Source organism: Hetaerina americana, unplaced genomic scaffold (genome assembly GCF_022747635.1).
Source record: "Hetaerina americana unplaced genomic scaffold, ioHetAmer1.1.p SCAF_4, whole genome shotgun sequence".
NCBI lineage: Eukaryota > Metazoa > Arthropoda > Insecta > Odonata > Calopterygidae > Hetaerina > Hetaerina americana.
Window position 1 is genome coordinate 48,724,766 of NW_027286985.1, and position 26,268 is coordinate 48,751,033.

The window sequence follows — 26,268 nt, forward strand, 5'->3', positions numbered from 1 at the left end:
TCGGGCACCCCGTGCGTGTGTCGAGTGAACGTGTTCACGATTTGCTGCGGCGATGGAGAGATTTTGGCTATAATTCCTCAAGTCTAACTACCCCAGTTGCTCGCGCTATCTCGATTTAATGAAAGGAAACCCACACTGCTATCACCGCACTTCCCTTTTCAGGCTCATACGCTTGGGCGAATAGCAGAAAGTGAGAGACAGGAGGGAGGACTAAAGTCTAATGGTGGTTGATGTTCAGATAAGAGATCGGAGGACAAACGGAAGCCCTTCGCGGAATGAGGATATCCGCAACAAAATTAGCAACGCGAACTTCCTCGGAGAAATATACAATGGAGTTGCGAGATTGTAATTTTTTTGTTTTGTGAGGTATTTACATTAACTTTATAGCATAATTTTCAACATACTTCTCTGTTGTACTGAAAAACAATAGGAATAATTCATTATTACATTAGCATTTCAGGTGTTGTGCATGGCAGTACAAAACACAATTTAATGGCGCATATATTCACGGCTGCAAACTGTGTTTTCATGGATACTATTTTAGTCTCACTGCAAAGGGTACCTCTAGGGATAGGGTATAAATTTAAGAATTATTAAGCAATGAACCTTATGTTTTGGCACGAATAAAACGAGCTCCAGCCGACAGAAATGGCTATTATGGAACATTCGTCAATATTTCCGTGGCGCATTTTCGTATTACATTGGTAATCCATGACAAGAGTGTGGATGATAATGCAAAAAATGGCGAAAAAAAATTAGGGGTGATAATAATCTGAGGTATCTAGTGATACAAGAAATACCAGCACAAGAGGATACGACGCACAAAATTCTGAACACTCAAGCGATATTATTTTGTGGGAAGGAAACATCACAAAGATCACAAAAATGAGCAATTTCACAAGTTAAATATTTATTATGACCTATATTGCGCTTATTACAGCATCATCGGGTCCCTGGTATTGAGACAGATATCCCCACATCCTTCCTTTGACCACCAATGGCAGTCCGCTCCCACGTTTCGCCCCTCCCTCTCAACCCCAACCATATGCAGGTTTACGCTCGTGAGCACATGATATTATGACTTACCTAATGATGCTTTAGTAAGTGTAACCAATGTCACAAAATATATTTTAACTTGACTCATTGATCAATTTTGTTATCTCTTTATGATGAGCCGACATTCTATGCTGATAGTACCGAGTTAGATGAACCATGAAAGCGTAGTGGCACACCGAGGAATATAAATTCCATTCCCGGGGGGAGGGGAGTGGATACGATTCCGGCGGTGATTTTGCGGTGACCACTTCAACTAATTCAAAATAAACTACAGGAAGTCTTCGTGTACTTGGTCCATCACACCTACCACGGATAATTTACGTGAAGTACTGCTTTATTTATCCTAAACATAGTTTTTGTAAAATTATCTTGAATGTAACAACATTTGGTATCAGCCAAAATAATATGATGCACTGATGAATATGAAAACAGTGGGAATGCCCGTATTCGATCAATTTTTCCAAACTGCGAATTATTCTGTGATAAGGTGTGAAAGATACGAGAAGGGACCATAAGGATTTGAGAATTATCAGTCGGATGGCGGGACAAAATACGTCATATATAGTATTGCGGTTTAGTCTCGGTCTCGTCCGCTGAGGGCTTCACGTCTGACCTTCATTGGAAGCATCGTACGTGGCTTCGATAATAGAGATATAGCAAGTGAGATGGAGGGGAATGGGCGGAAAAAAGGAATCGAACGTACCCCGATCCTCTGACCTCCCAGAAGAAATTGGAAGGGAAAGAACAAAGGAATTGGCCTCTTAAAAATTCGAATAGCCTAGGGTAGATTGGATCATTAAATCGTGTTTATTCATCTGGAGTAACTCGTTATCCGTCGATTTCAAGTTCACTTTTCAATATTGATGTCAAACAGAAGATATTTTCCGCAAAAATTTTCAATTGAATTTTTCGCCATTTTCAATTCAGTAAGAATTGAAATTTATCAGATTTAGAAAACAATACTGCTAACCTTTACTGCAAATGTATTTCATACGCCAGGTGAACTCTCACATTCATCAAAAAGCTCAAACGATCAAAAAGTAGAAAGGATGAACAAAATTATTCGACCAAAATAATATGGGTCCGTCCAAAAATTAAACATTTCGAGAAAGACCAGAGAGATCCGACAACTCGGTGTACTGATTCATCAAAAAGACAGGGAAGGGAGGTGGCAACTCGCCTCAATAATAGATTTATCTAATCTAATAACGGCAATAGTTTTGAGTTACTTAAATTTTTCTATGGCTATTTTATATTATCCGCCTATTTCTGCGGAATCAAGAAGCGAAAAACGCAAAAAAACTAGGATCAGAGAAAACACGACGGAATACATGTTATATTTCGACCAAAAGCGCGAGAGGAAATGCACAACACTTTGGGATCTGTCTGCGGGACTGCCATGGTCGCTAAAAAGTTTCAACTCTTGCGGATGGACGGGAGAAAAATCGTCGCAAAGTCCCACCACAATTCACACTTCGGGAAACACTTTTTTTGAGACGGTCGTGGAAGAGAAGGGTTCATCATCGTGCGATTACCGGGCAAGGGGGTGCGCGCGCGGGTGGAGGTGTGGTGGGGGAAAGAAGAGCGAAATGGGCGTGGGAGGCTTGATGGTGAGGGGGGGATGGGAGGGATGGAGGCGGGGAAATGGGCGAAGGAGGGGTGGTGGATTTCGCGCCATCAACGTACGTGGAAGTTGGTCGGAAAGCGGAAGGGGAGGGGGAGAGAAACAGGAGAGCGGTCGGGTGGCGGTGGAGGTGCCGGTGAGGGAGTGGGATAAGCTTTATATGGGGTCCATATCCCCCTCGCCTCGCCCGTAAGCGGCGGCGAGCGGTTGCGTTGCAGGGGGAGAGAGAGACAGAGAGAGAAAGAGGCCTCCGCCAACAGGGAGGGATACTGAGAGAGAGATAGAGAAACGGAGTGACTACGACAGATCGATGAAACCGGAGCGCGCATGATCGTGGACCTATCAGGGTTGGGTTCGTGGGTATAGCGAGGAGTAGGAGGGCGTGTGTGTGTGTGTGCCTGTGATGTAGGGGGGAGTGGTGGGAAGGGGAGGGGGAAGGAAGAGGTTGCTGCAACCAGCCTTCGCTCCCGGACGAAGGAGTGGAGCGCTCCCATCACCTCCTCCTCGCCTCTCCCTGGAGAGGCTCCCCGCTACCGGGCGTTTGTGCGCGTGTTTTTACGTGCGTGGCCAAAGGTACTCTCCCGTGGCGGGAACGGGATGGAGGGAGGAATGGGATGGAAGAGGATCGGGAGGGAGTGGGATGATTGATTGACTGGTTATTTCATTCCCTCTCACGGGGCAACGAAGGGACTCCAAAAAACGAGGATCCATATCCGTGAGTCTTAACGCATAACCAGTAGATGAAAACGGATAGAGGGAGTAGACAGGAGTCGAAAGGGCAAGAGAGTATATTAAAGCGGGATGGACAACTGATGATATTATTGCAGTGACAATGAGACCCAGGCATTCCAAAAAAAAGCATTAATGGTGAATGGAAGGAAGTTTTCTTCGTCGAGGTTTTCTTTCATTTTTAATGCAGTAGCTTTGGGTTTTTAAGGTGATTTAATGGTTGATGCCAAATCGAACTGTAATGTCACAATTGCGAATGCTATTATATGCCCTAGTTGGGATTCGAACACATGACATTCGAGTTGACTAGAAATTTACCCACCAAACCGAATCGACGGTCGAATAAGTCTCAAATATCAACTCCAGCTATATATTACTATATAACGAGTTTCTCTGCGTGGTTTTGGAGAGTATAAAATGCAAACTTTTATCGAAAGAAATGTAATAAACATTCCTTTGAAGATTGGTATAAAAAACTCACTAAACATACTATATTAGACGTAACGAAAAACTAATCATTATTAGAAATGATTATTATAAATGGGCTTGATTACAGTTATCGCCATTAATGATCTAGCCTAGGGTTGTTTTATTTTCAATGCCCATTTGATTCTGTTCCCCTCCTAAATCTGCCCCTTTTCACATATTTTGACATCACTGTCTCCCATCCCATTTCTTTTCGAAATTCGCCAGAAAAGATGCCTATTGAATAAGAAGGCATCAAAATCAACAATGTGATGAGTTCACTTTTTTTACTTCACTCAATCACCATAATGAAGATCTACTTGAGATGAAAAGGAAAATTTCAAGCAATTGCTTATATTGCGCACATATACAAAAACAGCGGTCCAGCAGTGAATGTGGATGTCGATACTTTTTTTGCGTTCCCTGAACAAAAAGTTTAATTAAAAAGATAAACGACGATTTATTATTCGGTTTTAGCTAATTAAGATATCATATACAGCTAAATTTCCAAGAGGTAAATGTGAAAATTATCGTTGGGTCAAGTGTGTGCATGTGTATATATATATATATATATACGAGGGTCATCCGGAAAGTAGTACCCGTTCGTGCCGCATGAAGTGCTGACGACGCGAGTAGCCGCTGGACGAGGTCAGATAGCTTCAGTGGCTTGTCTGCCTTCTCTGAGCCAAGTTGCGTGACGCTAGCATTGCCTGTGTTGTTTCTGTGATTGTTTACAATGTTTAAAAAAATTGAGAACGCCGCCAGTTGTGAAGTGAGGGCAGTGATTAAATTCCTCAATGCAAGAAACGTTCGCCCATGTGATATTCATCGCCAATTAAAGGAGGTGTATGGAGACAATGTAATGGACGAGTCGTCTGTTCGGCGGTGGTGTCGCAACTTCAACATGGGGAGGGGGAACACACACGACGATGAGCGTTCGGGGAGACCGTCTGTCATTACAGACCAACTGGTGAGCTCAGTTGACGAATTCGTGAGGAACGATCGGCGCGTCACAATTGATGACATCTGTGAGCATTTTCCCAATGTTTCTCGAACAATTGTTCATGAAATTGTTAAACACCATCTGCATTATGCAAAAATTTGTGCAAGATGGGTCCCTCGCGTATCTCAATGAGCTGGCGGCGAAGGACTATGCAGCAGGAATACAGAAACTTGTCCCACGTTATGACAAATGCCTTAATTTGCTTGGAGATTATGTTGAGAAGTAGTTTAAAGTATCCTCTTTCAAATAAAATTTTTTATGTTTGTTAATATTTACTTTTGTCTTTTTATTTCACGAACGGGTACTACTTTCCGGATGACCCTCGTATATATATATATATATATATACACACACACATTATTAATTCACTTGGATTTACATAGATACAAAGAAAAGGGATAGGAACTCATAAAAAACAAACAAGAATCTAAAAATTTGTATGCATATATAGTATATGCGACATATTAGACCCGCGGATCTCAGGGTAAATTACGTTTCCTCGATAGCTCAAGTGGTTAAGAGCATCCGCCGGGCAAGTGGAAAGATCCGAGGTTCGAGTCCCGGTCAAGGAAATATTTTTACTCTTGTGATCCGTTCGATTCCGCCTTCCCCACCTATATTGTGTTCGTTCTTTATGTGTGTTCCTATCCCTTTTCCTTATATCTGTTTCTGTATATATGAGTATTTATTCGCCGTTTGGTGGGATTTCGTGTTTGAATGTGTATGTATATATATATATATATATATATATCTATCTATCTATTCCTGGATATCCTAATTGAAAGGAAAGCGGACGGGAGCTTAGGCCACAAGGTGTATAGGAAGCCTACCCACACCAATCTCTATTTGAACGGGAAAAGCCACCATCACCCTGCCCAAAAACGAGGGGTTATGTCAACGCTCATCCACCGGGAAAAATGCGTGTCAAACCAGGAAGGTTTGGAGGCAGAAGTTCATCACCTGAAAAATACTTTCCTTCAGAATGGATACACAAGCCGGGAGGTCAATTTGGCCCTTAAAAGGGCCTTCACCAGAAACGACCGTCAGAGAGAGGAAAGAGAAAAACCCGTTGCCAGGGTCAGCATCCCCTTTGTTTCCACGGTATCCCATAAGATCTCCAGGATACTAAGGAAACATAAAGTGGAAACCATCCACAAGCCACAAGGAAAATTGAAGAACTTCCTTGGCACGGCAAAAGACGAACGGGGTTTGAAGGCGCCGGGGGTATACCGGATCCCGTGTGAGTGCGGCCAGGTATACATCGGGGAGACTGGCCGCACAATTGAAAAGCGACTAACGGAGCATGAGCGATGCATCAGACTCCATTACCCTGAGAAGTCTGCAGTCGCCGAACACAGCATCACGCATGGTCATCGGATTGACTGGGGGAGCACCAAAAGACTTTGTCACACGAACGGCTACTGGGACCGAGTGGCGAAGGAAGCCGTGGAAATCCGACTGGAAGGACAGAATACCTTCAACAGGGACACTGGCTTCCAGATCAGCAGCACGTGGAGACCTGTGCTGAGAAAAATTGAAAGTACGAGACGTCACCGGGGCGGCTCGGCACTTGGGAACACATCGGACCAAGCGGAGGACACCTGACCCTACGACAGGGTATAAATACATGGCGAATTCATTGCTCTGCACTTCACCCTGAAGACGATGGCAGAGTTAGCCGTCGAAACGTCGGTGCACACCACGCTGACCCGGTGGGAAACCCGAGAGAACTTCCTGAATACGAATGAGATTATGTTTGCCATATGGCGGGCTTTTGTGTTCGAATGTGTAATGTGTGTGTGTGTGTATATATATATATATATACATACATATATACATATATATACATATATATATATTGCCATATGGCGGGCTTTTGTGTTCGAATGTGTAATGTGTGTGTGTGTGTGTATATATATATATACATACATATATACATATATATATACATACATATATATATATATATATATGTATGTATATATATATATATATACACACACACACACATTACTTATTCGAACACAAAAGCCCGCCATATGGCAAACATAATCTCATTCGCATGGTAATAGATGTACGAAAAAGGGATAGGAACACATATAAAAGAGGAACACAATAGGTGGGGAAGGCGTAATAGAGCCGATTACAAGTGCAAAAATACTATGCTGGATGAAACAGCCCCCCAGCGCCATCTCCTGGCCAAAGAATTGGGGCACTTGGTTGCATAAACCCCCCCGCAGGTTTCAGTAAAATTACGCTTCCTCGATAGCTCAAGTGGTTAGAGCATCGGCCCGGCAAGTCGAAAGATCCGTGGTTTAAGTTCAGGCGAAGGAAATATTTTTGCGCTTGTGATCTGCTCGATTCCGCCTTCCCCACTTCTCCTGTGTTCGTATTTTATAGAGGTTCCTACAAAAGTCGTGCAAGAATGTTGTATCGTATCATGCCCGGATGGATTCACCCAACGAAGCCAATCTATGTACCTAAGGGATGTAATGATGTTCCACATATCAAAAGCTTCTCCTTGGCTCCGCACAATAACCCCACCCCTTCCACTTCCTTTCCCGCTGCTTCTTCCCATCGAGTCTCCCGTCTCCTAGTTTCGAAGGGGGGGTGGGGCGGCGGGTAGGGGTAGACGATGCCCCGGAATGCCAGCATTTTCAAGATGCCGAGCGCGCTCCCAGGGTTCATCCGTCGATCGGTATTTAAAAAAAAGAAAGCTCGATAGCTAATCAGAGTCGAAAGACGTGGGCCAGGTCGGGACTAAAGGGAAACGAACAGCCTACCCATCGCCAGAAGGGAGGGAGCAATTTTCCTCAAAGCTTAATTTTCCTATCGCAGAGACTTTTTTCTTGGAGATGGAATTAAAAGTGGTTCTAAGAGAAAAGTATTATCAGAAAAATGAACCAAAAGCGATATCTATCGCAAGTAAATGCTTTAAAAAACCATGTCAGAAACTTATATCAGGTGAAATTTTTCGACTTATCTTGCCATCATCATCGGCCAATGGCTGTCTCTGCACCCATCAGAGGAGCGATTCTCTAAAGTATAATCCATTCTACTCAGCAAGAATACTTACTCTTCTAAAATTAATATCATATGAACTGAAAATCAGGCATTCCTTTCGCTGGCCGGTCTAGCGGTACCGAAATATTTTCCGGTTTCCTCTCCAGGTCAATGCGGGTTGAACTTAAAAAAAGCTACAGATAATGCAGTTAGGTTAATAAGGATGGTATTCAAAAACCTTTGGAATATGAAATACACTCACTTCAACAAAAGCTTATTGTCTAACATATGGCAAAATTCTTAGCTATGTTAATAAAAAGCGATAGCTTATAAAAACACAACCCCAAATTTTCATTACTCTCACTAAGTTCTTGATTTGTTTTCAATCATTTCAATTGATCCTATCTATAATGGTTCAATTTTAAAAATTTTGAAGCGTATTTAATGTTACTTTTAAAGTTGAAAAAATAATACCGTTTAAAAGGTTCTCCTTGAGAAAATCCTTCGTTTAAAATGCTGGGAATATTTCTCCATTAATTCAATAAGTGATCTTGATTAAGTTCGGTGTTATGCAATTATCATATATCTTTCATCTTAAAATTCATACGACTGAAAAAGTTCCATGAATTATTGATTTTGATAGTTTGCAAAGAAGCATCTTAAAAAGACCTAATTTAAGTGTTCCCACGTCCTTCGACAATGACTCAAGCGAACCCTGGCTACCATTCAGGACTAAGGCGGAAATGGATCCAAGGATGGTATAAACCTCCACACACCAGCCTCCCTTTCTTTGAACGAACCGTAAATCGAACTGTGAAACACCGGCATGGCGACCTATAAACTCTTTAAAAGGTAAAAAAAACTATTGTCGCACTGTTTTATTTACTTGAACTACTAATTACTGGAAAACATAAACATCGCCATTCATATAATACACGATATGGGAACTAAAGTTTCAAGTTCCAATAAAGCGCGAAGATTGCTGCCCGTCTGGATTACCAACACCGTTGTTACCGTTTTATGATTTGTTACAAGTAGGTAAAGTTGACGTAGCGACATTAAATGATAACGTTTCACACACAAAAAGGTTCTTTTTTATGTTTGTGACTAATTAAACGTTTCCTCAAACCTATGTGCTCTGGATTATTTTAATTGAAATTGATTGAGAGATTATGCATCAGATTACTTTGGTGTCTGCGAGCGCGAACGTTTAATTTCTATCAATACAAAGTACATTCACGTCATTGAAATGAAAAGTTATTTATTACTTTAATTTTACTATCTGGATACGCTCAGCTTCGTATTTATTTACAAATGACGATAATTTCCAACGGCACCGTAGTGCATAGAGCGATGATCGGGAAGAGCGAGATTGATTAAAATAACAAACCTGATTACAAAATTGACCTTCATAGAGGCTTCGAGAAATGGCCTTGTAATTCCAATTGAATACTACAGGATCACGGTAGGAAAGCTCCACTTAACCTGTATTACGTGAACTCAAATAAAATACATTTTTCCAATCACATTCCAAGTAATTTATAGGCTCTCTGTTTAATCACCTCTTACTCTCTGTCTCCCTTTTGATATTTTCCCTCTGATTGGCAGACGAAGTAATTTACTGAAAAAACAACAAAAAACACCGCAACCTTAGTGTTATTTATAGTTTTGACGAGAAGATAAATTGTGGATGTATGTATACGAAATTATTCCAGAAGGTAGGGTATAATCTCAGCAAGTTTCCATGACCAACGAAAGAAACCCAAAATAGTTTCTACATTCGGCACAGCATCTATCAGTTCGGAGAAATGATTGATGGTTGAATGCTGATAAATAAATGAATGTTTAGTTTACACATTTCAATCCAAATCCGACCTTCATGATCCCCCGAGAAAGAATACCAAAGGCACAGATTTGCCGCAAACAAATCGACGGAGTAATGAATCGCACACAAACACGCAAAGCCTCGTTAAATATGAGCCTTACTGAGGATCTCTGTGTCCTCTTGTGATCGGCGTAAATGACATAATTTCAGAGTTTCTGCCATCCCCAAGCCAAATCTGGCGAAATGGAGGAGATGAAAATTTTGAGAGAATTAGTGGGCTGGCGGAAAGGATGGAATTTGGTTCATTCCAGGGTTCACTTCATCACTCTCCTTTCGTGAAAGCACGACCCTTCTACCAATTAGCCTGTTCACACCAAACTATCCGCTCAAGTAATTTCCCCAAGCCCGAATCCGACGTAGCACAAGAGGAGAATTGGTCGGAAGATCCACACCACGAGAATCCGGGAAAATAAACGCGGCAGTGTAAACGACAAGGGAGAAGGGTGACGTAAATGAGGGGCAGAAAAGACAAAGTGCAGTCCACCTGAGCATGAGGCGACCCTTTTTTTGCGTGCCGATGGCATATCTCTCGGCAGTTATGTGTGAAATCCGCTGCCCTTGCTCTTGACCATCCCTTCCACTTTGTTCGTATTTTAAAAGCCTTTTTCAAAGGGAACATTGAAAATAGAATGGCTAGGATTTACACAAGCCATGAGCGGACGAGAACTCAATTCTCGGCCGAGATGTACGATAGTGAGGGGTGTAAATTGAATACTTAAGAATGGATGTTTACAGAGGATAACAATTTTCTTCGTCCACTAGATAAAATTATCGTGTTTCCATTTGACAGGAAAATAAAAGAAGAATGTGAAGCGCAAAGAAGGAATGACACGAATACTTCGCGTATTTTAACATCTAACCGTTCATTTCGTTGGAGTCGAGTACCTTGCCAATCGCTTTTTTCCATCTCCTCACCACAGCATACGAATCCATTTGCGCAATCCAATCGATACCTAAAAATAGTCCGGAAAAAAACTTGAATACATATTTAGACATAAGTGCCTTGAACAGGAATAATCTCGAATAGTTTTAGGAGCCATATGTGAGGAATATTAGTTGAACTAATATTTGGCATTGCCTATAAGAAGTTTTTTATGGAGCTTCGACAACGAGTACTGAAGTATGAGCTGTATTAATTTTTTATAGACTGCAATGAAAAAGTTACCATTGAAAACGAACGGTTTGATGTCGGTAACTTCTAGGAACATTTCACGTCCAGAAACGCAAAATATACTCGTGAGGAATATTGCGAGTCAAAATTTTCATAACTTGCGTGATATAACATGCTGTTAAAAAAATACACCTACCATATATTTGGGTAAAAACACGGCATCGAGGTCAACAAGTGGTCAATGAAAAGGTCATGCAACACACTTCACTAAAATAATGAGACCCGAGGGCAGAGTGAAAGGAGTGATGTTTTATTTGCTTCAGTAAGATTTGAGTATGCTTCAAAAGTTTGGATTCCAACAGATGAGGGCTTAGTGCGTGCAATAGGGAAGGTACAACGCGGCTCTCCGAGTTCATATTTGAATTGGAAAGTGGACCGTCAACAGGAAAGATGAAAAAGAGTTGGAATAGAACCCTTTCAAAAACTTAAAAGAGCCGAGATTTTCATCCCGAACGCCAACTTAGAGCATTTAATAATATAGATGGGACTCACCAGGAATGAAAAATGGGAACATTTGCTCCAGAATCGATACATAGTATATGTAATTTTCTCCACAGACGTTCCGCAGGCCGAGCAGAGCACATAAAACCCCCGTTTCAGGAATATTAAAAATTAAATTTACTTGCAAAAATATGACTCTAGGCCTTTTCTAACTTCATTTCTTCCTACAAATTCCCTCACTCACCCTTCATTTTTCCCATTCCGTGCATCTATGTGAAACTTTTTCACATCGTCGAACACCCAATGGAGGGCTTTTAAAGTCATTTCGCAAGTGTATAGGGAATAAAACTAATAATTCCTAGCCTAATAACGCTGATGGTGTTTTAATCAGCCTGGTCTTTTATTAAGACCTAGTAGGAAACCTTTCGCGGACAACGGGCCACATAGAAACGATGCGACCGTCCGAGGACTGCTTGTAAGAAAGTTAAGATGTGAGGAAATAAATGTGAGAAAACAAATGATGCATTACAAGAGACAGGATAAAGAGCTATATGCTTAGGAATTTTCTAAAGACCCGAGGCAATACCATCGGTACATTTAGTGCCAGCAGCACACTGTTTGAATAATGGATAACTGGAGATCATTCGCCAGGCGACGTAGTATCCGGTCGCGAACATCATTGACACCCATTTAACAAGTGCCTAGATAAAGTAATATGATAACTTTGTGCCGTATTTGGAATTTATATTTCAACAGATATCTCTGAACTCAATCTTAGTCGGTATTCCTTTCTATAAAATTAGAATAAAAAGTAAAATCTTCGTAGCTTTTACATAGATATACGTTTTCGAAGTTCGGAAAATTTCGCAATGTTCTTATGGGAAAAGGATAAGCGATTCATGGATTTTTAGAAATTTCAACGAACTATGTGACTGTAGGAAGAGAAATCTTCTCGGATGTTATAAATGCTTTCTTCATTTTAACAATGGAAGGGTTTTTTACACCAGAACATAAAAGCGCTCAAACGAAGGCTCGAGTTAGGTCACGGAATACAATAATTAAACGTTCATTTAACCAAAATATACTTGATTTATTTAAATTATATCTGACTACGCACCTGAAATATTACCTGAATTTGCAACTTCCATTGACATGCATTCGGAGAAGAATATAAAGGAGTCCTCGATCATAAGGTTTGACGAGGTTAGAGCTCATCTTCTACATTCCTAGCCCAAAGACTCGCAAAATCGTGTAATATAAATAGCGGTTGAGTTCCTTTGTTATCACCACTAATGGACTCACAGATGCAACTTATCCAGATTATTATTTTAAACAAATAATTGAGCTTGCAGTGCTTCTTCATTCAACACAGAACATTTCAATTCACACAATGACATTTTAAAACATGAATACATTCAATCATCCTCGATTTTTACAAAAGTCCTTTTCCTTCAAAATTATGAATATTTAGGTATAAAATCAATGATTTTCCTAACAGATCACGCTTCACTGAAGCCTGCAGATTTTATTACTTAATAATATTTTAATTATTATGAAAATTAATCATATTGAAAAGAAGATAATGAAGTTTTTTAAGATAAATGAAGCCTAAGTTAAACTCTGAAGTTGGAAGTCATGAATTAGATCATACACTTCCCTTATTTAGGAAGTCATTTAGACAACCATGGGCATGGATGAGATACTTTTACTAAGAGAAGCTAGTTGATGGCCGGGGACCTAATTTAAGATGTAACGAAAAGAATACTAAAAACTTAGATATGGAAAATAATTTTGCATAGCTCCGAAAATTTTTTATTGAAAATGTTGGATAAGATTGGGGCCTTCCGGGATGCGGGGGGAGAAGAATGCCATGATGAATGGCTGGAGAAGGGCGGATTAAATAAAAGAGAAAGGAAAACAAAAAAGGAAGTGCCAGAGACGGAAGGGAATGAGAAGGTTTTTGGGAGAAATTCACAGAAGCAATAAAAGTGGAAGCAGGGCATTTTATGGGGCAATGGAGGGTTGAAGACAGTGAAAGAGGGAAAAATGTTGGAGAAACGAGGTAAGGGAAGGAAAAGGATGGAAGGGATGTAGAAAGACGTAAAGTTAAAAACATGGTTGCGAGCTGTTTTTAGGGTGTTTAGTGTCTTGTTTGGCGGGATTTTTAGGCGTAGCAGTGTTTGTTGTGTAAGTATTTGTTCCTAGATCCTACTTTCCGCTGATGCAATCTGTGATAGATTTCAATTTCTTCTGTTTTTGCTTCTCATATTCCGACTAAGCAAAGTCCCAAACGTTACGAATTTTGAGTAAAATCTTGTAATCACTTAATTACATATGATTCGTCAACATCTGAGAGGCCGTGCGAATTATGGTGTTTCTAAATTTATGCCAATCGGATTAGTACGTCTAGGAATCGGTATCCAAGCTCTTTTGGTGTTTAATCCAAGCATTAATTATTACTGAACAGCGTTTTTTGTTAAAAAATCTACCGTTTTCTCACCGTAGTTATTCCTCATTCTTACACCACGCAGCTTCCTCACATCGTTTTCTCCGGCCGCCACTGCCTTTATCAGCAATCAATATCGAGCGTTTTCTTCCAGAAACGTTTCCAAATATTTCCTCCCCTTGATTAACTCTAACACTTATTTCCTCCTCCCTATGAATATACATATGTCAGCGTGTACACCCAGGTTAGAATAGAAAATTTGTTTCTACTTTTATACCTACAATTTTTCATTCTCCTTCTCACTATTGTTCACTTTCCTTCATACCTATCCCGATTTTCTGTTTCGCTTTAGGGCTACCCTCGGTGCACTTAGCTCCACGCGATAGGAATATTACTACTCTCTCTCTCTCCCTCGGCAAATACCTTTCCAGAGATCCACATTTCATCCAATTTTACCTCGAACAACTTTTATTGAATTGAAATTTTTTCACAACCTTAAAATGCAATTTCTCATCTTTTTTATATTTTCTGACTTAATTCGTTTTTCTCTGACTTCAACATCGTCCAAAATTCCATGCCATTACTCTGTTAGCTGCAGTTATTTGGCCTCTATGCCTTCTTTAATTATGCCACTGACTCGTAAGAGAAATGATAACCTCTGATGATATATCCAACAGTCTATCCCTCATCGGACACTTCATACAATGAAGAGAGAGATCCTTATCCCTTGAGAGATGAGATCCTTAGTTGTCAGGGCTCGGGCTGGACGGTTTTTCTGACATCTCATCGAGGAGCAGCTGCTCCTTATTTAATTTACCTGGCATGAGTGACCCTACCAGGGGAAATCATTATTGTTTCTGCCGTTCAAGATATATGGGTAATCGAAGCGCCCCTCCTCTCAGCACGTCAAGGCTGCAAATCTATGAAAATAATAAGTGTCGTCACTGCTTAGGATGATCTTAGCTGCTACAGGATGATCTTAGAATGAAAATGCAACCATCTCAAAAGTACTCGGTTATAACTGTGGGGATCACTTGACAGAAAGTACCAAGAATCACGTAAATTCAGTCTTAGGTAACACCTAAAAGTGAACAAGACAAAAACGACAAAAAGAATTTTAGATTCGCCATTAATAAAGGGAAATGCGGAGGAATAGATATAGGAGTTGTCATTAGTAGCCAGTATTGCCATTAGGCAGCTTAATTATGCTCTTGGCAAATCAATTGATTTGAATTGAATTGAATCATCAATAAAACACACAATTTATGTACTTCACGAAAGTTTCTTCACGAAAGTATACTCCCCAAATTCTTCAATTTCTCTGTAGTGTCAACTTAGGGTTTTAGACCTTCTGAGTAATACTGCTGATGAACCAAGGTTCTATTACATTTCCGTGATAATAATAAATGTTTCTCCATTAAAAAAACATTAATGATTTGGTTACAATAACTTTAAATTTTGCTAATAGCTACAAAAGCAACTATAATTGCATTCCAGGTAAAAAAGATGACTTATTTCAGAAAAGGCATTTTCCATGCACACATACTATTGGTACGAGGTGCATTTACATTTTTTTAAAGTCTACTACTATAGGCGGACGATTTTTTTTGCGAGGAACATAAGATAAGTTGTGCACAGTTATAATGCAACAATTTCAAAGCATAGAGATCATTCGCCTTTGCCGAGCGAATGCTTTTTACAATTTGAATTCGTTGCATTACTACGTGAATTAACGGATGACTCCGTAATAATTTACTGTTTCGGCATCCCCCGCAGTTTCTTAGAATTTTAAACTACTTTCATAATTACAGGGATAGGTAGGGCGTAGTGTCAATCTGTGTTCAGAAAAGAGATAACTTCTATTGGCCACTCATATCCTTAAATACGCAGTCAAACTCACGAAACGATCACTTCCAAATGGAAGACGTTCATTACAGCAGTCTCAGAAATAATTTCTTCATCAAACTTTACAAATATTGTTTGCAATAATTTCTAACGCGCACGATTTTACGGAGTTTCAAGAGCCAGAACAAAAAATAAATAAGATAACCACTGGGGTAATGTTATATTTGTGAGCTACTAACGAGAGAAATTTCAATAAATTTGTATACTTTGAATCATGTTGAATAAGACTTCCAGTATATGTATTTACTCTAAATACCGCTTTGAGAAATAAATGAAATTAAGCAAAAATTTAATGAAATATGAAAAAAATCACATCTTTTAGACACGCTTAACTGTTTAGTTTTGTTGTAAAGGTCATTATAATCAGAGAGGAGATGGAAGAAAGCAAAAAATGTCAATCCCTACATTTGAGATAGAATAGCTTGGTTCCGTCGATAATTAAGACTGAAATGAGGACGTGGTCGGATTTTACGATTCCGTAAACAGGATCGTTAAAGAGAATTGATAAATTTTAATGAAAAATGCACACTCATCTGTAAGAAATGACATCAAAGCCATGTCGGCCTAAGTAAACGTAAATTCTTCGCAACAGGAATAAAAGTACATTTTATCTTTTTGAAAACTTTGGAAAATAAGACGGGGATGAACAGGCATACCAGTTTGGAAAATTATGCAAAATACTAAAATTTTCTATCTAGTTCACTTCATTGAACAGCTCTATTGCGTGAGAAACTGCAAAAAAATAATATATCAAACTAAAAATAGATTCAATACGAGACATAGAGAAGCTAAGAATGTACTGGTACCTTATTTTAAAGAACATTAAGATAGCAGCTAGTTTATTCCAAAGCATGGATAATTTATTTCCTATTTTATTGAAAAGATAGCAACTATGTAAGAATTTAAATTATCTTATCTTGTTTGTATCATATTATAAAAACTTCATAGAAAACAACTTGCGTACCCGAAGAAACCCAAGAGTAAAAAAAAAAACAATCCGTCAACGGAAAAGATGTCACTTTAAATTTTCATGTATTAAAAAATGTTCCCAATCTCTATTTACGCTTTTATTTTGTAATAACAATAAAAAGGGATTCGCAAGTAATAAGATGTGCACATTTACACCGATTTCCTTCACTGAATTTATCAGTTTTCTGAGGTATTACGAAGCGGGATGATTTCCGACCGAAACCCCGTTTTTTTGTGGGAGAAGGCTTTACGGAATGCAATTGAGGTCATGGATTTACCTGAAAATAAAATCGCAACCAATGCCAAATGTGTATACTCACTCAGTCTGGAAAGTTTGAAGGCGTCCGCTGTGTTGATGACGTCGACGTACGCCTGAAGTTCAAACCGCCTCCCGGAGGCGTTCTGGTTGTGTGCCTGCACGGCAAATGCGAAGGCATTGCGGACCTCGTCTTTCCCCTGCTCGAAGATCGCCCCTGTTCAAAATTTGAGAAAAAAAAATTTGCGTTATATAAGGTCAATTTTACTTTTGATCGAGATGAATGAAAATAACTCATGCAGTACTAACTAAAGGACGATGTTATATCACCAAGGCTCAGCGCATTAATCCTTTTTAAGCAAACGTGGACCAACCGAAAGTTTTTCTGCTGGAGGACAAAGCAAACTAGCCTTCTTTCTCGTAGTGAAGACAAATAGCCGGGATAATCATAAAATGCGATGTTTTTTTCACAAAAAGTGTACATAACCTCAAGGTACCGAATTTTAAAATTTTCATGCTCATGATTTAAAAAAATTTAGGCATTGTATATCTTTCGAGCGATATTATCAAGTTTCAAAACTTTTCCACCGAGGGAAGTGCTTTAATAAAAAACTGCTGTAACATTTATATTCATCGGGCTCAAAAGTTAGAAAGTCACAGTTCAAACAACACCATAAAACAGTTATAACCTTATATTATTTTACTCCCGCGGACACGAGGGTAAGTTAAAAAAAAAGATTAATCATCCATTTCAATTCTCTTACGTGGAAACTTATCGCTATGATCGAAATGTACTGTGGAAAGTGTGACCGCGTACATACATACATCTGACGGTAAACGTAAATATTAAAAAGCGCTTCACAGTGATGTACAAGTATGTTAAACTAGCAAACCAAGCTATAAAAATACGAAAGTTGACAGCACATTAATTGGGAAATTATATTTCCGTAGAATTAGAATAAACAATCCATTTTAAAAGGCTTACATGAATAATTATGACGTAAGACGCTCCGATACAAAGCTGGGTGGATACTACCTAGAGTTCCCGACGTGGTAAATGCGGTAGAAAAAGCGACTTGGAAACTAAAAATGATAGTTGCATGGGCAACCGTATGTTGATTAAAATTGGGAAAGACAAATTCAGCTTGAAGGGCTTCAATATTCAACGCAGAATACCTATATTCGTGCAAAGAAATTTTAAAACATGAATGCATTCTAACATAATTGATTTTTACCAAAGTCTTTTTCCTTCGAAATGATGAATATTTGGGCATAAAATTATTAATTTTTCCAACAGATTCACGCTTCAATGAAACCTGAAAAGAAAACTTGAAATGAACAAACCCCCCTTATCAATATTATAAATACATTATACACAATACGATATATGAAATACAATATATACAGTACACTATATATATATATATATATATATATATATATATATATATATATATATATATATATATATATATATATATATATAATTTTACGGAAAATTTTACAAAAGTCTTCACTATTGTGAAATTTTTCAGGAATATGAAGTTAGTCAGAAGCGTGGTAATGGCATATAAAACCTAAAAACACAAAGAGAGTTTTGTTTGTTGAATATTTCAGTGGCACAACTTTTCTCGATGGAAGGAAGAAAACAGTTTTTTATCTCAATACATTAGCGCATATACGTACGTTGACATCCGACTCAGGAATGAGATCATATGCACTCATTGCAATTATGCGCATCAAGTGGTTGGATGGTTAATTTCCCTCCGGTCGCGGTTTTGAATGAACCCCACACCCTATGAACATACCAATGGAGTTGGGGTGAGACCCCCACCACTCCCCAAACGCTTGGGGGAGAGGGGACATTACAGGGTCGCACCCAAAAGTGGTAGGACTAATTTTCTCTGGCGCGAACGGAGCGGTGGAGGGGGGTCTTAGCAACAGGCCAACACAAACCTCAGTCGTCTGCGGGCTGTCGTTGATTGAGGACACCTTTTTTAGTGAAGCAAGTTTTTTGTCCGCGTCGAAAAACAAAATGAATCTGAATTTAGAGCAACGTTATTCCGTGAAGGTTTGTGCGAAACTCGGGAAGACGGCAACTGAGACCCTCGATATGATCAAGCAGGCTTATGGGGACACTGCCTTAACCCGTTCCACAGTATTTGAGTGGCACAAGTTGTTTAAAGAGGGTGGGGAGCTAGTTGAAGACGACCATCGCTCCGGACGGCCGTCGACGGCAAGAACCGACACGAATGTGGACACAGTGAGGACACTGCTGAACACAGACCGACGCTTAACCAGTGAAGAAATTGCAGACCAGTTGGGTCTGTCTGCATCCAACGTCCAACGCATTATTTCACAGGATTTGGCCATGCGCAAGGTGTGCGCCAAGATGGTGCCGAAAATTCTGCCATGGCGCGCTCGTCGTCAGTCAGCTCCTGGCCAAATACGGCGTTGCCACGTTCCCGCACCCGCCCTATTCTCCCGATCTGGCACCACGGGGCTTCTTCTTCTTCCCCCTGATGAAAACACAGCTCAAGGGACGACGTTTTGACTCGATAAAGGCCGTTCAAGAGGCTTCGACGAGGGTCATCAACGGCATCCCCAAAGAAAATTTCTAGCGGGCGTACGGGGAATGGGAGCCACGTTATACTAAGTGTGTAGCAGCTCAAGGAGCATACTTTGAAGATTATTAAGTCGATGTAAGTATATCGTCAATAAAATTCTGGTAAAAAAATCAGTCCTACCACTTTTGGATGTGATCTTGTACTTCCCTTCCGCCCTGAGTGCAGGTGCTCGCGGGCTTCAGGCTAAAGATTACGAACGTTTCAGATTTCGTATGAAGTCAACAATGAATTCAGCCGACCACAATCAAGCTGTTTCGTTGGACGTTTAAGCAATCCTTTGTTACTGACTAGCGGAGGAAAATTCGCCCCTTCAAGTCAGCTTCACATGCACGTAACGAATGAGCATTGATTTGGGTGGCGGAACAATGTTTTACTCTGGATAACACCACCCTAATTCCAGAAATACTTACTAATATTTGAAAGTAAGGAAGAAATGTCACCCAAAATCCATTTACTCGTTAATAAAACAACATTCAGGAAGAGGTTTTAGGTTTTTCAAAAAGTAAAATAGAAATGCATAAACGGGTATGAAAAAATTAGTGCGGACCAGTCCTTGGATAAAAGGAGTTGGGGAACCCATCGTGGAGGAAAAAACACCACGCACTGATTCCTGAAGAACAGGGACTGGTTCCAAGACCCGTAATCGCCATACAATTACTTGGTTGCTGTTCCGGCTATTGCAACCGAGCCGTCACTGCATAGCTGAACATAAAAATTATACAAGATACAAAGGTACTTCAAGAAGGTCGTCATCATAGAGCGCCACTTAAACCTTAGCCTATTTTCTCTTGTTTCAAAACCCGAATGTCATACCCGGACTTGAAGAAACCTGAGGTGTAGAAGAATAAGTGTTTCCGAACTAATATGAATATATGCTTTTTCTTAATGTCTCTGTGATTTATTAAATCCCGCTTCTGTCCTCATTCCAAACAGGAAGAAATTCGGGCAATCGCTGATTGACCAACGATTAAACATTGCATTCATGTCACCATTCTACGAATAAAACGAACGGTAACAACGGCCGTATGGATATCATGGGAAGAATCGACCCCAGTCGTACTCTTTATGTATCGTGGTTTCGGAGGGATTTTATAAGTGTGAAGTAGTAGGAATCCTTATTTTTGTTGTGGTGAATTTTAGTTAGGCTTGACTTGATGACGATTTCGCAGTTTTTACCGACTTGGGTTCTCGAATCGAGGTCCAGGAATTTAAGGAAGAATTCCAGAAGTATTCCAGTATTATTCCAGAAGAATTCAAGAGTATGGCTGGGGTTGATTCTTCACATAATCACCATCCTATTGTTACTATTGACCGTTATTGGATTTTCAATGGTAACTGAATGTTTGGTTATATGATATTGATATCGAGAAATTGTAACCTCAAGATATATATGCTATTATTTGAACTGGATCTTATTTCCCCTGCTGATGCGCTGATCTAGGCAGAATATACATGAGTTAAATTATAAATGCGTCCAATATAAGTTAAAACTAAATAACCAAAACTGAAAATGTTGGTTTCAATGTGATGAGGTATGAATCAAGTTCACGCCAAGGGTGACGTAAATTAAGAAGGAACTGGGCACAGAAATGGACTCGTGGGTAAGATAAGCCTATCAGATGGGACAATGTAGAAATGAGAGAAAGATACAGCAACTAATCAAATAAAAATTAATTATATAGTGGATGAAAGATCATATTAACGTACGTGTAATGAAAATTTGGAATAAACGATAAGCTCTCAGTAGAAGATGGATTAAATATAACGAAAGCTTTTGCAGCAAGGCTAACGGCTTCCCCCGTGATTGTCCATTTTGCTGGACCAAGGTTTCTCTGGGGTTTGCCCTCAGCATCTTCACCTTGTCCAGCCGAATGAAACAACGTGGGAACAAACCACTAACCTTGGTGCCATCAGATGAATTTATATTCAAAATTCAGATTGTACGTTCGTCACGCTATGACGGCACTATGTTGACGTCTTTACAAATGAACCAAGTGAACTTTTGCGACCTGTTGTTAGTCATAAAAATTACGTTGCACGGGTGACTTGGTGAGGCTAAGTTAAACTGACATCGGTTAGGATACATATCAGTGTTTGATACTTAGACTAACAAACAGAAGGCGTCAAAATTAAGACCGTGTCATGAAATACGCAAAGAATGAGAATGAAAAATTAATTATAGGATTTCAGCACCCAAAGATGGGAATTAATTCTCAGAAATAACTATTTTTCACAACGATTTTCGTAACAGAAATCGACCCTCGGAAATTATACGAACCCCGTTACGCCATTTTGGACGTCTTGGTAATGCTAGTTAGGCCCCAATGTAAAGCCAAACTATGGCTGCAAAAAGTACCCCAGCGTTGATTATGACAAAGTGCTTCACTGACCACCCATTTGATGGTGGGTATGGACAGTTCAAAGATATTTCACTATTGAGTGATGTAAATCATAAAACACGGCCTGGGATGCCATACAACTTAACCGGCAGAACACTATTGAATGGCATCACTCGGAGATTCTTAAACGGTATACTTTTAATTGGTGAGAGAAAAACATGTTGGAGATGTGGATTCATTAGACGAAAAGCTTATTTCAGACAAATTGTATTTGAACGACAGAGAAGAATGGAAATCACTATAAAGAAATGTCGAGGGAATTTGACAGAAATAGGTTGTAACAATGTGCTAACCTGGGAATCCGAGTCATTTGCATCCTTTGCTTATTTTCCTATAATTAGAGTATTTCAATTTTCCGAAAGTCTTACACACATTGTTATATATAATCATAATTACGTGAATGCAAACAATACTCACATACAATGAATAAAATAACAGAAATACCATTAAAAAATTAGCACGCAGCGGCGTAAATAGCGGGGGAGCAAGACGCTGCAATGCGGGGGGCGATTTTGGGTGGCCCTAAGCCAGGAAGCATAACTATTTTTAATAAAAGAAACATACTCATTGGAAGCGATTTATTTTTATGATTAAATTAGAATTAACTAACAGGTTTGTAATTTCACAGCCTCCCTTTCAGAACACAAGTTTTTAAAAGTTTTTTTAATTTGTTATACTAATTAGGCTCTTAATGGGGGCCCCAAATCATTTTAATTAGAAAGAGAGAGAGGGATCCCGAACCTCCTTGGCTACAATGCTGTCATCACGTACTCCTTTGAATAATTTGATTCGGGGAATATTCGATTTCAGCATGATATGGCAGGATGTCAAACGAGTAAAGAGCACAAATTTGACATGTGCCAATTAAATCATTGGATGAGCTCAAAAACGAATCGTCTCGTTTTCCGCTTCCACGAAGGTTATGCAATTTAAATTCGATTGCCCTAAACGTTGGCCATATTTCCATGCTGCGGTATCTTTCAGGATATTTCAAAATGGGATGGTCTGCGGGTATGAACTGAGAAGAAGACGACCGTTTCATTTTTATTGAGGATGCAGAATCGCAGTAGTCGTCACACATTTTTATTTTGCAGCTTATAATAATTTATAAGACAGTAAAATATACTAGAAGCAGTTATTCGACTATAACAATTAGAAATAACGTTTCGGAGCCTGCCTAAGGACTTCTCTCGGGCTAAATTAGGCAACATAGGTGAGTTGACACTCAAAACTCTCAAAATGGGGAAAATAAGTAGGACAAAAAGGAAAAATAGCGACGAATTTTTAATATGGTGGGAAAGATGAGGAAGGTGAAACTGGAAGAAGAGAGAAAAAAGGAGCGGATGTCATATTGAGCGGAATGGGATGTTAAAGGCCGTAATAAAACGGAGATTGTTATGCAAGCGCGGATGAGGAAGGACGAGAATGGGCTCTTTGGAAGGTATGAAGACAGAAAGAGGGTACGAAGAACTTAAGGAGGAAATTACGTGGGGTTAACACGAGGAAATACACGCTATACTCAAAATGTAATAGCTGCAATGGGTCGTCCAAAGATTTTTGCGAATACGTAGTTTACCTATGATTATGAGTTTACCTGAATGACTGTTCTATTTAAATCCTTATTGCATGCACTAGGAGCTTATATTAGCACACAAAATTCCGAATCAGTATGTGTAAAATCAACCATCACTGCGCAAATTCCTTCAAAATAAATACATGACAACTCAAACGCATTTGTGTGCTTGCGTGAATGGTTTTTGAATGCGATAGGAATTAAAAGAACGCCTCCAACCACTTTCGATAAACCAAACATAGAGATAGATTTATTGCACATAAGACAGATAAGATACGACAAGCATGAAGCGGCTGAAAAAATAAGATAAAAATAAAGGGTAATGATAATGAATTTAAAGTCATACAAATGCTTAGTAAATGATACGCAACGAAAATATTTTTTTGAGAGCATAGGGTGTTTATACAAATTCTTCGCGGGTAAACTTACGTAAATTAATAGTTTTAAGACGAAAATGTAAAGATCATTAAGTCAAGAGTGAAAGATAAATTGTAGGGTATATGACGAGAAAATAAAACGTATTCAGCTGCCTTAATAACCTAAATAAAAAAAGAAAAAAATATAAAGTAACCATATAGGATGATGCAATTGATTGTGAACTTCATTAAAATATAGATAGTGAGGATTGAATACGCTCTTCATCTGTCCCTAATATTCCACTTGCCTTTGAACCCCTACCATTTTATTGGGAAACGCCGGAGTCATGCAATTCAAGGGAGTTTTTCTCGTAGTATTTATAATATTATTATATGTAATCGAACGATTAAAGGCCTGATGAATCATGAAATCTTTGAAAAATATTACACATCTTTCTAAACCACTGCAGATGGATTTCTAAATCACTTTCGGGCTAAATAAACATGTACACCAACAATATATCCTTCTTCAGTTGCAATTAGTGTCTCCTACCCCCTCATATCGTACGTATAACATGCCTTATCCTTTTTCCTACTTTCACATTTGCCTCACATTCTCTCTTCTACGACAGCCTTTCAACAGCCCCCTACCACGTACCATAGCGGTGGCTTACAGGGTACATAAATATCTCAATGTCTTAAAAAAAAACTAGTTCCAACTACTTCCAATTTTCTCGTACAACTTCTATTCTGCAATCATGCTTAACACTCTTTTGTTTGTCTTAATTATAATATGTTTCATTCTCTCCGTCCTTCTTCGTGATCACATCTCAAAAGCCTCCAATGTACGTTCATTCTCCTTCTTAAAAGGCAACGTTAAGATACCAAAGAGAACCATTCTCTAAATTAGGGTTTTTAATAATCAATTTCCTACGTGTTTACCATACGTCCCGAGCATCAATTTCCTCCTCTCTCAAAATTCTTTAATGGGTCTAATAAACAAACAAAGAAAAGATTTCTTAACGCTATAAAACTGACGACATTAAAAAAAAATAAAGTGAGCAATTTGGAGTTTTTCTCGCAGACTAGATCGTTAGTGCACCCAAATTGCCGAAAGACTATCGTGTTTACATTTTTTCCTTCAGTAATCGCGATAGACGTGCGGCAGGGATCACCTTTGGGCGATCCGGGTACAATGCGGGAAACAAGCGTTACCGAGGGGATGTCCGGTAACAGCTCGGGTTGACAGTCGGGCGAAAAAAAAACTACGAGACCGGGATCCCTCCCGAGAAGAAAGCAACCGCTTGTCTTTGAAAGAGGGGTTGGGGGGACGAGAGAGAAGTGTGAGGGGGCAATCGACCTGTTAGCGGGAGGGGGATGCGGAGCCGAATCAAGGCGGGACGTGACGAGCGGGGGTGGAGGGTGAGGGAAGTGGGGGGGTGCGGGGAATTTGAAAATGGAGTGGGAGGATTCCACTCTCTTCCGCACAGTGCTCTCACCCAAGGGTATTTTGTCCGAAGTGGCGGGCGTGGCGTGCAGGGACGTGATGAGCAGGGCGACGGACAGAACGAGGGTGACGGGGGGCGTGGCCCCGGGGGGCAAGGAGCCCCGGGCGGGAGCGTGCCCCATCCTCGCTCCCTCCTCCTTGTCCTCTCAGGGCTTCCTCGGGTAGAGCATCCGGAGGGTGGAACCGCAGACCTCCTCTTCCTTGGCGCCCCCAGGCAGGTGGGCTCTTCTCCCGCGACCCTTCTCCTCGACTGCCGGCTCCGAGGACGGGGAAGGATCCGATCCGGGCAGGTGTCGACGGGGGAAGAGTAGCGAGAGGAAGATTCCGATCGGACGAGGAGGTTTTGCGGACGATCGCGCCGCTACTGCTCCACGGGCGGGCGGGAGAGGAGATGTCTCGGCGGAGGAGGCGGCTGGGTGGAGTGGAGCGAGGGGCAGAAGGGGGGGATGGCATTAGAGAGGTGTGGAGTGGGGGTTGGAGGTGGCGGCGGCGGTTTCAGCGCCGCTCGTGGCGAAACGGTCAACGGCGGCATCTCCCGAACATTTCGATTGAAGCAGCGCGATGCTGCGATGCGCCGATGTTCCTACGACATCGTTGGAGGATCGGTCCGGTCTGCCCTTCTAACTTAACTCTTCCTGCCGGTCGTTTGTCATCATCGACGTTTTCCCTTCGAAGAATATTGTGCATTAGTATCGACGAACTTAACACCATCCTGAAAAAATTCAGCCACTTGAGGTGAATTTCTTCCAAATTTGTATGTTATTTTCCTGCCCGCCTCACCCTTCCCTTCTAATCCATGGTCAACCTGATATCACAGTACGCACCTTTCTAGCATTGCAATCGATTCAAATTA

At 40.2% G+C, this 26,268-nt stretch overlaps 1 protein-coding gene across 4 annotated transcripts in view; it reads right to left on the reverse strand.

Annotated features, from left to right (window-relative positions):
* LOC139691891 (glutamate receptor 1-like) overlaps nucleotides 1-25,775 on the reverse strand; it is an 89,061-nt gene extending 63,286 nt beyond the window's left edge. For all 4 annotated transcript variants that reach the window (XM_071589823.1, XM_071589825.1, XM_071589822.1 and 1 more), the window contains exons 1-2: nucleotides 25,408-25,775; nucleotides 17,018-17,170 (exon numbers count right to left, since the gene is read on the reverse strand). In XM_071589823.1, coding sequence (XP_071445924.1) covers nucleotides 17,018-17,170; nucleotides 25,408-25,537 — 283 coding nt within the window. In that variant the 5' untranslated portion in view covers nucleotides 25,538-25,775. The remainder of the gene's footprint in view (nucleotides 1-17,017; nucleotides 17,171-25,407) is intronic.
* Nucleotides 25,776-26,268: the final 493 nt, after the last annotated feature.